General features: G+C 36.7%; 1 protein-coding gene across 1 annotated transcript; it reads right to left on the reverse strand.

The window, feature by feature from the left end:
• Positions 1–301: 301 nt before the first annotated feature.
• LOC117409554 (transformer-2 protein homolog beta-like) lies at positions 302–8,545 on the reverse strand. The gene is made up of 8 exons (XM_034015791.3): positions 8,413–8,545; positions 3,698–3,849; positions 3,279–3,444; positions 2,853–3,041; positions 2,377–2,492; positions 2,096–2,242; positions 984–1,057; positions 302–706 (listed from the first exon to the last, which is right to left on the reverse strand). Exons 1-8 carry the CDS (start codon positions 8,446–8,448, stop codon positions 696–698), a joined length of 891 nt encoding a protein of 296 aa, XP_033871682.1. The 5' UTR covers positions 8,449–8,545; the 3' UTR covers positions 302–695.
• Between the last annotated feature and the right edge of the window lie 6,756 nt (positions 8,546–15,301).

Consider the following 15,301-nt stretch of genomic DNA (forward strand, 5'->3'; position numbering starts at 1 on the left):
ACCTTGCCAAGGACCTTCTTTAGCACAAGTCAGTAGTTTCCAAATCCCGTCTGGCAAACAGAGCTACACAGGGTCATCGTTGCATGTAAAGCAGTGGCAATGACTGCTTTAACACTATCAAAACATGGCACAAACAAAATAGGAAAAGGCCCTGTTTTTTCAAAAAAAAAAAAAAAAAAAAAAATCTTACATTCAATAGCCATTTGTGAGGATTGCCTAGATAACCAGCACAGATTAAAAATTGTGAGTGTAGAGGCTTAAAATAAATACATAATTTGAATAAAGAAAAAAGGCACACACATTGTGTAAAAAAGCAGCTTTATTGCTTCTTTACTTATGTAAAAGCATATGCACAAGACATCCTGTACCGCTGAAGAGCTTCCATATTTAAATACAAACCCCCACAGCAGCTAACAAATTACAAAAGATACTGCCACACATTCATAATTAAGAATTTATATATATTTAAAAAAAAAGCACAGCTCTAAACAGTTTGCAACAAGATGAAAACTTGCACCTAACAAATAACACAAGTCATTGTTTTGTGTGGCTGTAACAAAGTAACCCTAACAATCTCATATTTAACTTAAGATCCCCCCCCCCCCCCAAAAAAAAAAGAACACACAAGATAGCATAGTCATCTTCAGAGAAGTAATCCCAGAACCATGCTACCTGCTACCGGGATAGTATGATTGTCAGTAGTGACCTGTAACAAGAATACATTATTAATTATATGTGGCTTTGAACAGGACAGGCATTCTCGATGATGAGCAGGACACTGAAGGTGCAGGAGGCTATTTTTATTCCATCTCTGTACATTTGTGTGTGTGTGTGTGTGTGTGTGTGTGTATCTGGCACTTAAGGGTTCAAATTTGATGCAAATATTTTACTATCTTAGGTTGTGCAATATGCCATCATCTCATTTTGTAGGAATTTTTAAAAAAAAAAACCCAAAAAACACAACAACTGGAGAAAGTACTTACGTGGAGAGTAGGAACGAGATCTGGAACGGGACCTATATGCTCCACGGCTATAGTAAGGAGATGGGGATCTGCGTCTATGGGGGTGAGAAGTGTGCATGTTAAATTTTTTTTCATGACACCTGAATTACATTTACAAAATGTAAAACATGCCGCACATTACAATATAAGGTTAAAATGCAATCCACTCCCTATTTTTCTGTGAGAAACAGACAGTTTGTGGAAGGGACTTAGTAAAATGTCAATTGGAAAGCTTAATCCTACAAGTCTTGTAATGTCAAAAAATGGCACCTTATTTAAATGCATGGTATAATTTGGATGATGCACTTATTAGCATTCTAAATCCAAGGTGGTTTGTTTTAGAAAAGACAGTATGTGTGCAGTGCATGAAGGGACACAAGCCAACTGCATGGAGGCAGATCTTTACAGTAAGCCCAGACTACAAGTTCAAGTTTGCTGTAGCACATAAATCACTTCATAGTTCATGGTTTCATAGCCATAACCAAAAAAAGCCAAGTGTCAGCCAGGGTGTTCTCGGCTCACCGCGCACCAGCGACCCCTGTAGTCTGGCCGGGCACCTGCAGGCTTGCCTTTAAGCTGCCCAGAGCTGCACTGTCCTATGACGCCGTAGCTCTGGGTGGCTGCATGGTGAATCGGCTGACGGCACACGAGTCAGCACGGGGTGGTAGCAGTGAGCCGAGCTAAACAAATAATTAGACACTATTAAATTGGGGAGAACTACAAAAAGCTAAAATTGGTGACTACTAAAATTAAAAAAAAAAAAAAAAAAAAAAAAAGAAGTGACAAACTTGTCACTTTGTTAGCACAGGTCAGTGTTAAGGAAAGCTCATCCTATCAGCAATTTTTTTTTTTTTTTTTTTTTTTTACAGGGACAACTCCCTGGAGGACGGTATCTTCTAATTTGATAAGGAATGTCCTTCTGCATCTGCGCAAACCCCTCCCCCCCACAAATGAAACACAAGGGGGCGCCATTAGACAGTTTTAGGAGATTTTATGTCATCTCAGTACATTTCTTGTACTGTAGTTAAATTAACTGTTTTTGGAATCTTAAACTCAAGTGCTGCCTACTGAATGTGCCAAGAAAAACATCTTACCTGTAAGATCTGTTGTAATTATCTCGATCATCATATCGGTCGTACCCTCGGTCATATCCTCGGTCGTAGTGTTCTCTGGAGCGCCTGGAACCACCACCACCACTGCTACCACCGCCACCACTGCTGCTGCTGCCCCCACCACCACCACTTTAAACAAAGGGGAAAAAAAAAAAATCAAGTCAGATATGCAGCATTGAAAATAAACATGAACTCAGTCAAGACAAACCCTTGACTCCAAACCAAATGCACTGCCCTCTTCACCACAAACAAATTAAACTTACTATGTTGGCCTCCCCATGTAGATTCCAGGAGTGGGTGTGTGAGGTCTCTTTGTGATGGAAAAGTCAACTCTAATTCTGCGGCCATCAAGTTCCATCCCGTTAGCACGCTCTTTGGCCTAACAGCAGAAAACATCCATTAGACAATAACTGGGAGGGGGTTACCACACACAACATTGCATTACAGGGAGGGCCAAGTTTTCCAATTTCAAAGTTTTCTACAAAAGCCAATTTATAAAAAGGTCCACCAACAAAAGGCAATTTAAATAAATTTACATCTAGAACACAGGAATGAGAATGGGAAAGACACATTTGTTTTAAAAGTGCCTTTGCAGCATTATATAGAAGACATGAAAACAAAACAATTTTTTGAATTATAAGGAGCCTCCAAATCTAACCTTTTTTTGTTTGTAAGGCGTAGAAAGGAATGATTAGAAGTGTGACCACATCAATTTTACAGGTTTTCAAGATCCACTCACTTCTTTAGAGTCCGCCTTAGTCTCAAAATAGACAAAAGCAAATCCTCTGGAGCGTCGAGACTGCTGGTCATAGACTATGCTTACATCAGCAAGCGGCCCATATTTTGAGAACACCTCCCTCAGGTCCCTCTCTGTTGTATACAGGCTCAGGCCAAACACTCCAATGCAGTTGTTTGGGTCTGGGTTTGCCTATTATGTAATAAAGAAAATAAACTAAATACCACCTCTAAAGAAAAGCTACTGCATTTTCAAGATACATTCATGAAAAACCACACCTGTAAGAAATAATTTGACAACTGTAGTCTAATTGATTGCTTGGTACAGAATAATAAAAACACAGCTAGTCAAAAATCCAATCATACAAGACCACTGCCATAGTTTTCCCTCTTCGGATATTAACACAGGTGGGTATGTGGGTGTCCTTACTCTGTTGCCCACATGGCGTCTTCGGTTGGACATAGGTGAGTGACTGTGGCTTCGTCGGCGACGGTACTCCCCACTGTGTGACCTGCTCCTGGACCTCCGACGGTGGGATCGAGAACGAGAGCGTGAGCGAGAGTAATGTCTGCGGGAGCTACGGTGAGATCGAGACCTGCAGAAGCAAGAACACATTCAATTGGGTCCTTACACACACACAAATAGAATGCTCTGCTCTCCTATGCAAACATTTTCAGGATGGATGATTCCTTCCTTTTAACCCCACTGGGAATTTATGTAAACACCACAGACTGCTGGAGTAGTTTTACAAATACTGTTAGTACCACATATGATCTACAGTGGCCAAAAAATGTAGCAAAGGAGAACATCTGAATACTAATGGAGACTGATTTGTTGTGACAACTGACCTGGATTTGGACCTTGAGCGGGACCCTGACTTGGACCTGGAGTGGTGGGAGCCCTCCTTGGAACGGGACCGTGCTGGGGAGTGAGCAGGTGAACGGCTGCCAGACTTGCCCGATCCCTGTGGGCTTACACTCCGGGAGGCAGAACGGGACTCCTAAATTCAAGCGAGTTACAGTTTAGCAAAACATGCAAAAATTATATAATATATAATTTATTTATATATTATATCTATCTATCTATATATATATATCTATATATCTATATATCTATATATATATATATATATATATATATATATATATATATATATATATATATATATATATATATATATATATATACACACACACACATACACACACACACACATTCAATTAATTTTTTAGCAAATCTAAAAAATGTGTCATTTTAACCCGTTACAGGCCAATCCCAAAAAACTCAATTTGTTAAAATAAATGGCCTGGACACACAGAAAATAACACTGAACATGTTCATTTAGGTGTATACATATAGGAGGACCAACTATTCTCAGAATTAGCCTGCAACAAGTCTGGGTTTTCTTTAAACAAAAACCCAGATGATAATTACATTATAAAATCATATGCATAACTTTAACAGTTAACTTATTTTTGTGAACTGGCAATACAGCTACAAAACTGCTAAGATTTAATTAGCTAATCCCTTATAAAACTAGTAAGAAACCCTGCATATCATTGTATTACATAGATAATGCATGCACTCTTATAAAAAAAAAATATATAAGTATATACAGGGACACAAACAGACTAGTAATTACTTAGCGCAGTGCTTTCTTATCCCAGATTACTTCTGATCTTAACTTCATTTCTATTTCTTTTCTTCTTTCTTCTGTTTCAAATTCTGACTTCTTTCATCTTCCCCATTTCTCACACTGCAAATATTCTACATGTGGGAACTTCTTTTTTTCTTATAATTAGCATGCATTCTCTTTTCTCTCAAATTCAGCTTCACTTATTTGAGCTTCAAATTATTAATAAAAACTTGTCATTTGACTTCTTCCGCATTTTCCTTCTTCCAACATTAACCTTAACGAAAAAAGAAAAGGATGAAGCATGTATAAAAACTACAGAATTATAAAAAGGCAACCAAGATCCCAAGTCTCAGCACTATATTTGACCCATGAAAGCCTGTTTAACACATAATGAATACTAAAACTGCATACAAAATGGAGGCAAATACTGCATTAAGCACCCACCCCAAAACAAGTACCATTTCAATTTACAAAGGGATTACACATTTAGAGATTAGCAGAATAGATTTAAAACTATTCTTCACGTCATCTTGGGCAACCATTATGATATGATTTTTTATATATATATATATTATATATTATTATATATATATATATATATATATATATATAAATAAATAAATAAAAAGTGTACCCTCCACAACACCAATAAAATACTTCTGGTGTCTGCACTCTGCTCCTTATACATGTTTAGAATCCGTATTTGTGGGCTGTTAAAAGCAAATGTTGAAACTTTAACATTGCCCCAATTGTGCAATTAGGTTGAGCTGCAGTTTCATTTTTCAAATCAGTGATTTTTAATTTTTATTCTGATATGTAAACACATTCACAGGACTCAATCAAGGATTGCCAAATCCACTGATGTGGTTTTAACCTGTATCTGGTTAGCATGCAAAGTACTGCTCCATATTAGACACATAAGGAATCAAACAGAGCATTATTCCATGTAATACAATGTCAACATTCTACATATTGACAAAATAGAAAGACCCTTAATATAAATCATGGGGAACAGTTCAAAGTTAGTCACGATGGAATGAAAAATAAAAAAGCACACCAAGCTGACCTTTTAAAATATAAAAACTTTGCTTCCTGTGTCTAGATGGCTTACTAACATACATATTATATACACATTATTATTTTATATATAAACACATTCTAGACCCAAGTTTACCACAATTAAAGCAAAATAAAGAACTTTGTATTTATTTTATTTAAACTTACTCCATCAGATGAAAACTTCTTAATCACTTAACCATGTCAGCTTTTGATGACCTCTGATTGGATTCCATGATTCAGTCAGTTTAACTGTGTAATTAATACTAGAAGTAGTCAGGTCATCCCCTCTAGTCCCTTTCCCCTGAGGACAGCACTCTTCAGCCAGTGGAGATGTACACTGGTGGACATCCAAGACATTATAAAACACAGGTGGCCATAGGGAACCTGCTTTTAGCCAGTTTTTCTTCTACATAGGAAAATCAAATACCAAGCACGAAGCATGAGCGGGCTGTTCTATGAAAACAGTGCTACAAAAATCCTGTTCCCAGGGCACCACTGAGCTGTTGTTGGGCACATCTGCATTTGTGCCCAGCTGGCCACACAAGTAGTTCTTCCAAAAAATGGTATTTAACTTATTTTATTAAACACGTTTGAAAAGTTAACAGTAGTATAAAAGTATTGCCTCCCTTCTGACTAGTAGAATAATACTGTTGCTTGCTTAATATACATATTGCGTTGTTTGGTATACATACTACATTACCTCAAAGTCCAGACAAGCAGTGCACATTCACTAAAATATCAGGCATGTAAAACTATTTTGGGCATGGCCATGTAACTATTGTGCCTGGAGGGCATAGGCATTTCTGGCCAGAATTTTTTTGCACTATTAAAAAGGTGCCACAATGAAGTTACCCGTTTGCTGAGAGTTTACATCCCATCCACAACCTTTTATATATCCCAGGTGTTCTGGCTCAACTTCCCCAAGAAGCTACTCTTTCACATCAAAACATACCAGATATCCAAAATACTTTTTTATAAGGCCCCAATTTCTCAAGCTACACAAATGAGTGGGTGTTTTTAGAAGTACACTGCTTGTGCTGTTTAAAAACAACCTCTTATTGTATCCAAGTAATATTATGTTGTATATGCACTTTGTTGCCATGTGTACACAGCAACAAACCAACATACGAATAAACAATGGTCAACTCCAGTTTCAGAGAAGACCTAAACGTTTTTCCTGTCCTAGAGGTCCAGAAACCAGGAATATCTGTATATTGCAAATATACTACAAACTCAACAATGCTGAAAGACCTATATTGGTTTAAGATCTTCAAACACACTCTGCCCCTTTGAAAAAGTTTGATATTGCTAGGAAAAGTCAATACTATAATGTATAAGTCCCACCACATGCATATATTTTCTGGAGTCAAATGAACTTACTGGAAGAACTGTGTAAATTCCCCAGAACTTGGCATCAATTAAAGACCAAGGCCCATGTCATCAAAACTTATAACAGTAATACCTGCAGCTTCAGGCAGTAATGTACATTGAATTCCACCCATCTTCTGTTTTGAAAGCTGGAATTCATCAATCTTGTAAAATCGGGGGGAGGAAGGCTTAAGGGGTATTCGAATTTGCCTATTTGTACAGTAAATATACATTTAAAATACATGCCTAATTTTCTATACAAGGATCAATTTTATTTATTTTTTAAAACAAAGATTCATATCGTTTAAAAGGTGTAACGTGATTAGTATCTTGTTCAATCTCCGATTATCAGATATGCTAAAATGTGTAGTTACAGCAGCACGACACAACGTTTTAAACATTTGATCGCGTTACTAAGGGCATTTGGAATGTTGAATACGCAAAATCTTACATCGACTTTTACGCTTATCATTGAGTAAAATAAACACGTACTTAAACCTGCTATTTAAAATCCACATTGTAAAACAACCAAGTACGTGTTCCAAAAGATTACTTCGTTGTATTTGAGCCATGGAAGGCACTGGTTTTACTGTGTATTATTAAAAAAGCGAGTAGGCACTTGATGTGCATTTGTGTTTAGAAAATCCGTCTTGATCCGGTGCAGTAAGTAAATTCTCGAATTTATCTGTAAAGACTGTTTCAACCTTTTCATGCTTGGCGACCTCATAATATGGAGCCTCTATTAGTATCATATTGCCATTTTCCCCCATAAGAAATTAATTTTAAAAAGTTAATAGATGTGTCCTAAACTACGTTTTCAGCTATGTTCATTATTTCATGCATGAAAGGGTTAATTTGGAAATATTGATCTTATAAAAACAAAACGAAAAAACACAGTCACGTTTGAACATTTAGTTTGAGATGAGGAATACGCGTGACACAATTTAATATTATTTATAATAACACATGTGTTCATTAAAACACAATCAATTCATCAAAACGGTTGTTATTTCAACAACGGAAAGCAAAATAAAATATTGCAGATGCAGCCTTGTTTCTGCCTGAGTACTGCGTTTCAGGGAGAAAACAGTATTTTGGCGTTTACTACATAAAATACAGTATATAAAAATATCAATCTACGTCAAAGTTTTAAAAACATTAATTCTAGATTTATATTTATAAACTATTTGTTTTTGCATAAGTTCCTTTCGGAACCCTATTTCAAGGCGCTGCTCCGCGAATGCATATCCCGGCCCCTCTACCATTCGTTCCCCTATCAGAAAAGAGCATCAGAAGACTGATCGATCACGCATCCAATTAGGATACGCAAAACGCCACTAGAGCGGGTGCACGACGAAACTTCGAGATGTTCCTCGGCCTTCGGAAATGGCGGACAGAAAAACGAACGACTTCTAAAAATAAAAGCGAGAACATTTTGTGAAATTCCTTTTTCTTCACAAAACCAAATACACGTCTTCCAAAATAATTCACTTTACGCACCCGCTCCACATATTCCTTATCCTCGTTGTCGCTCATGTCTTCTCGGTTGATGTTTTTTTTTTTGCCAGGACAAGAATGATATGCTGCTCTTTCTCACTCAAAACCACAGCGCAAGACCGTGGTAGGCGGAAGTGACGAATTAAAAAAAAGAACGTGTCGTGCGCGCGCACAGCATTAGCGCCTGGGAAAGTGACGTAATTACTCGCGGGAAAGTGCACGCTACGGGAAATAACAAATAAGTTGTCTTCAAATTAATTTAAAAATGTCACAAATTTTATTTTATTAATTGCAATTAATGGGATTTATTTCCCATTGATATCCTGACTCTGACAAAAGCTATTAATGATCCAATTAGATTTGATGCAGTGCTGGTGCTGGGGAGATGTGCGTATTGTAAAACTGATCTAGCTTCTCAATGTCATGTTTGATCAGATATCTACTGAGGTTTGCTGAACCGCTTCAGCACAAAGGTCAATTTGATAGGCCTGTACCCCACCAGAAGAAGCATGGATGGATTTCTTTAGGGCCCTGTGCATCATCTGGGAATCTGCCGAGAGATTGCATCAATCATTTATTTTAGGGATAACTCAGGGAGATTTCCCCACGGCTGTAAAACCCAGCTGTTGTTTACCCCTTTACAGGGTTAAGGTTGATCAAATCAATGTCTAAGTAACTTTATGCAAAGCAAACATAGACGACCAAAGGAAACCTAATTCAATAAGTTCAGTGTCTTGAAATAAAAATGTGTACAGATATAAGTATTTGTATTAGTATTTTTTATCTTTTATATACTACCAGAGCGGTCTGCAGTTTTTGAGTGGCATGATGTTTGCCAGGTTTGTTGAAATAGTTCAGTTGGCTTTGATGAGATTCCTGCATTATTTCTATTTCATTTTGGTTAAGTACAGATGTAATTCTTTTTTTTTTTTAATTGAAATTTGAGAACGAGTTCACCTGGTAAACTTCTTGCTTAAGAAGTGCTTCCTACCTTCTGTTCTTAACTTGATTTCTGCAGTTCCCAATTCTCGTCCTGCTTGTTTTGTTAACTTGGAATTGATGACTTGGATTTACTATTTTGCTGGCTGAGAGCAAGAGCATTGTAACTAACAAAAATGTTTTCAGATAGGAGCATTTCAAGTTTTAATATCAAAAGATGAATGAGCTATCATATGTTTCTTCATTCACAGGAAAATTGTAGTTACAATTTTCCTGCCCACAGCCAGCAATTTAAGAAATTAAACTCTCAATATGACCTGTTTTTTTTCTAGACTAGAGATGCTGGGCCTTCTTCACAGAACTTTAACTCACAAGTTGTTTAAAGAATGCTCTTAAAGAGTAAGTAGCGGGGTTCCGAAAAATATAGTGTTACCCGTCTCCATGTGTTGCTACAACTGTTTAAACAACGTACCTGTAATTTTTCTTTTCATTAACATCCTGACAACTTTTTACACTTCTAAAACTTTAAAGTCTGTTTTAAAGATCTTTTCAAACTGGCCGCTCTAGTGCACTGGTAGTGTAAGGATTATTGCCCACCTTGTCTAACAGGTAACCCAACAATCCATGATGTGGTACGGAACAGAAAAGCTAAGAGTGAATGCTACTGCTAATTTGTGTATAAACCTTTTTAAATGTTTTGAGCTCTTAAACAGTTGCAGAATTCAAGTTAGCTATAACATTTTTCATTGTTAACATCCTGACAACTTTTTACACTTAGAACTTAAAAGTCTATATCAAAGCTCTTTTCAAGCTCTAGTGCACCGGGGTTTGAGATCTGTCCTCTAAATCACTGCAGGGGGAAAAAAAACATGTATTTTTGAAGGGGATTGACTGAAACTGCACATAGTATTCTAAGCGGGGTCCCACTAGAGTATTGTATAATCTTCCATAGTCTTCCACTGGTCTGAAGTGCCTCCGATAACCTCTCACAGTTTTAATGACTGTTTTTGAAGGTTTACAGGAGGAGAGTGTCAGAGGTTTCCACAGACTGACTCAGCTGTCTGTCCACTTAAAGCTGCAGTGTCCCGCGGTGACGGCTCTGTTTTACACAGAAGTGCCTGTTTACACAGAAATGACCCTCGTATAAAGATACGAGGGTCACTATATTAGATTAAGAAGTACTGCTGAGAGAAAGGAAAACAGGAGCTCAGTAGTCAAAATAAATTAACGAAAAATGTATTCAACACTGGAACTATATAACCGTCTTTAAATAAGGTTTCAAAACCTTGACTGACTCTCACAAAGCCTGTGAGCATTAGCAGCAGACATCTCTGTTGCCTTCGAGGTCAAGTATATTTCTGGTTGTCTTTAGTAAACCAGTGTAAGGGGAGAGCAAAACTGGTAATATACTGTCATGAAAATAAGTACACATAGTCTACATATACAGTATGTACATTTTCTCTGTTTAATTCATTTATTAATTTATTTTTTAACACTTCTATCATTGAACAGCTAAAGGGTTAACTGAATTTGGTTTAATCCCAGGTGGGGGACACTGCTGCTGTACCCTTGAGCAAGGTACTTTACCTAGATTGCTCCAGTAAAAACCCAACTGTATAAATGGGTAATTGTATTTAAAAAATAATGTGTAAAAAATAATGTGATATCTTGTAACAATTGTAAGTTGCACTGGATAAGGGCGTCTGCTATGAAATAAATAATAATAAAAAAAACAATTTTGAAAATCAAGATAGAACAGTATTTTAACATAATATTCAACACAGTTTTTTTAAACAAATTTGGTTAACTCGCGGTTAGGCCGCATGTTTACTATAAATATATTTGAGAGTCTGATAGAAAAATAATGAGGGAGTGCCGATCACATGATTTATTATATGTTTAAGTCCAAATTTTGTTAGCTTTTGTTGACTCACAGTTACTGTATATGATGACTGGTGGCATTTCCATGAATATAGTGCTCAAATAAACACCAGAGCACAAGCCAGACACCAGGCAGCAACCAGCAGTGCTGATCAAGTGCGTGACATTTTATCATAAGGATGAGTTCACCTTTTTAGCGCTATCCATGAGGTAAGCACCCTTTTTAAGGGATGACGATTCTACTCGTATTCTGGGAATTATCCTGGTTATTATTTATCCTTCCAGTTGATCAGTGGCAGACACTATAAACTCATATGAAAGGTGCTTCTTTCAGGAGTTCAATGTGACAAAAGTGAGAGGAATACAATAATCACAACACCAGTATAAAACTGGGAACATACAACTAAGAATAAAACTGGGAACATACAACTTAGAATAAAACTGGGAACATACAACTTAGAATAAAACTAGGAACATACAAATGATTTCAATTACACAAGAGTAGATGTTAAAACTTCATGCTGATTTTAACTCGGCTCTCGCCAAGATAAGCACCAACTAAGACGTAGTTTTACAGTAAACTAATGTGATCCATAGGTGTCTCCATCCATTTGCGCTTCCTTCCATATGATGATGTAGATATCCTTCTGTCTGGTGTTAATGGCTGAAGTGTAATGCTGGCTCCAGGATAGAATAGAATAGAACTGGGAACATACAACTTAGAATAAAACTGGGAACATACAACTTAGAATCAAACTGGGAACATACAACTTAGAATCAAACTGGGAACATACAACTTAGAATCAAACTGGGAACATACAACAGATGCAGGGTGGAGCAGTAGAATGATATCTATGATTATACAGTAAGTGTATTTGTACTTTGGCAACGAAATAAGATGGTCATTTTGACAGCAGCACACTTTTATCTCAAACTACTTTAACGTTTTAATATTTTCTGTATACCATTACAGAATTGAGACCACAGAGGAACAGTGCTGGGAAGCACCCTCACAGAATACCTCAATCCTGACTTGATCACTTCCAGCCATTCAAGCAGAGGCTGGCAAATAGTGCCAAAGTGGGTGGTTGTTTTGTGGACTAATGCACACTATTCAACCCTAAAGTGGAGAGGCAGAAAAAGCTAGAAAATAAGCCTGCTGGTCCATCTAGCCAAGCTCATTATTAGTTACTGTAAGTCTATAGTAAGGTCCTGTTGCCATAATTGCATAGATGTACAGTAATACATGGTTAACATGGTGGAGGGACCACAAAGGGTAGCATACAGTGGCAGTGTCTCCCCCAGGGAGTGGAACAGCAGCATCCAGCTGAACATTCTCCATACAAGGAGCTCTCTGCAGCCACACCAGACAGAGAGATCTCCCTGTAAAACCTGCCTGTGAGGCTGAACCTTAACACACTGATTCATCCATGATGTCTGTCACTAAGGAGAATCTTTAGCAGCAAGTCTGCCAGCCCAGAAGCTCACGTGTTAACATAAGCTGCACACCTGTGAAACGTTTCAAGGGACAAAATGTTATAAAGGGGCATCACAACCCTCCAGCCCTCCAGGATGAGAACACTTAATATACAGCACTAATAAAATGAATGTATATACAGAATCACAATACTCCAAGGAAGGTGATCTGTAGATGCACCCGCAAATATAAGCAGTAAAGTGTGTGTGTGGGGTCGGAGAGCATTGCATTATAGGGGCTTCTGTCATAGCTTTGGGAAAGTGGTTCTCAAGCCAAAAGACTCAGTGGTCACTCTTTCCTGTAACTGCTGGTCAACAGAAGGAAGCAGTATGAGAAACATGGTTTAAGGTATTCACTGTTAACACAACATAGCTCTATACTATCCTGCTCCTTATGGAAACCTGTTGCAACCCACTAAGTTGCTCTACTTACTTGGAAAGGGTTACTCAAAAAAGAATTATGAAACACCTTCCTATTTTCTTTGAACTGAGCTTATATATGCTGTGACTATCTGTTAGCACGCAGAACCCCCTATTCACTGAAATCCAGCTTTATATTGAAAAGCAATACAAGTATGTCATCCATAATTGTGGCATTTGTGATGAAGCTAAAATAAACATATAAAATATACAACAACGGTTTGGACTAGAAGTATTTTTCATTGTGTTCTAGTCATTGACTTTTATATGTTTGTTTCTTTTAGTATTGCCACATAATTAATTAACAGACCCCTTCAGTCCTTGTTAGGGATCTGTTTTAGCCACTTGCAAAAGTAGATTACATTCCATCAACTAGTAATATGAGTAATCATGCAAAACATTTTAATGATCGCTGGAGAGGGAGGAGGTAGCTGAAAAGAACAGGCAAGCTCCCTATTTCCAGGGTAATCAACAAAAAAATAAAAGGGTTTTACTAAATGCAAAAAGCCTGCATGAACATGCAAGAATAGAAACCTCGGAACATGTAAAGCATGCCAACGTTTAAAAGCCCTGGTCCACCATGGGTGGCACCACACCCGGAGCCCTGCTGTCAGAAAGCCTCCGATCAGACAGAGCAGCTCCTTCAATTAGTATGGCTACTAAAGTTTAGACCACAGCATTGTTTAGGAGCAAACAAATCATCTGTGCTTCAAAAACTTTCTGTACACAGTAGAACATCCTTCAATAAAATATATACCATCAATTGAAATTTTCTTATCCTAGGGTAGTAAAAGTGGGGAGCAATTTCACTTTGGATTGATTGCACTGGAAGGCAGGGAGTCTCAGCCACACTGCCAAAAACATAACTGACAACAACTTATATTATCTAAAAATATATGATCTTCTTTTTTCATAGTAGAAGCATGAAAAAAAAAGTTCATCACTTCAAACAACATTTTAATGTATTAACATGCATTCCCTTTCCTGGAAGCGGTCAATCACTTTTCAATTATATTCAATTCAATTAAATATTGTACATGTCTTTCTGGAACAATGGAATCAAAGACTCTGGAGGTGGCTAATTTAGCTGTATCTCAATATTAGAGTAATAGTACATTCAAATCAATAGAGACAGACTATACCTTTGTTATTGTATTTTTTCCTTTATTATATCAGTGCCTGAATTATTTCAGAGGAACATGCCAAGGTCTGCAACACCCTCTACTGCACAGACTGCTGAAACTCTGAAATGTAAGTTGTGCAGTAGTTTGATTACTATATATTATACACTTAAAACAAACCACACACACATCTATCTACATCTATATCTATATATATATATATATATATATATATATATATATATATATATAGTCTAATCACAATTTCCTTTAACATCAATGACTTCCCTGTGTTTTTGGGAGTACTATTCTACCAAGATTACCAAATCTGTGACAAGGACAAATTTACTCTTGATCCAAAAACAGAGATACTATTTGATATCATATTCATAGGGCCAATGAAAGATTGTATATCACAATGCTGGTACAGTGAAGCATTTCAAAATAAATGCAGTTTGAGAAATCTGCAAAACATAATACACAGGACAAGAGGTACAAATAAATAGTTTATTTATTTAGAAGTCATGATTGCACACAACCAAACAAATACATAAGACAGCCTTATATTTTTTTTTCTAAAATAAAAAAATAGAATTTATAGAAATATAAAACAGATTCATTGAAGTGTGTTAACTTTGCACAACCGTTTTATCAATGTTATTCGTTTTTCGTAATTCTCCAGGGACCCGTTACCCGCGCTTCAGTTTTACTCTTTCCAGAACAGAACATGACACTGTTTCACAAAATAAGGAAGACTGTTGATAAATAATATAGCCTATTACAAATGATAACATAACTTAGATATTATAACTTCCATATCAAATTTGTTTTAGCAAGATAGCCATCAGGAGTATATTAGGGAGGAGACCAGTTTAAATACATTAACTTAATCTGTACCTTGTAACATTGCTCTTATTGTATTACTTGTATTGTAACACTTGAAATGTATTTGCGTACGATTGTAAGTCGTAAGGGCGTCTGCTAAGAAAAAAAAAATAATAATAATAATAATAATAATAATAATAATAATAATAATAATAATAATAATAATAATA

The sequence above is a fragment of the Acipenser ruthenus genome, chromosome 10 (genome assembly GCF_902713425.1).
Source record: "Acipenser ruthenus chromosome 10, fAciRut3.2 maternal haplotype, whole genome shotgun sequence".
Classification (NCBI taxonomy): domain Eukaryota; kingdom Metazoa; phylum Chordata; class Actinopteri; order Acipenseriformes; family Acipenseridae; genus Acipenser; species Acipenser ruthenus.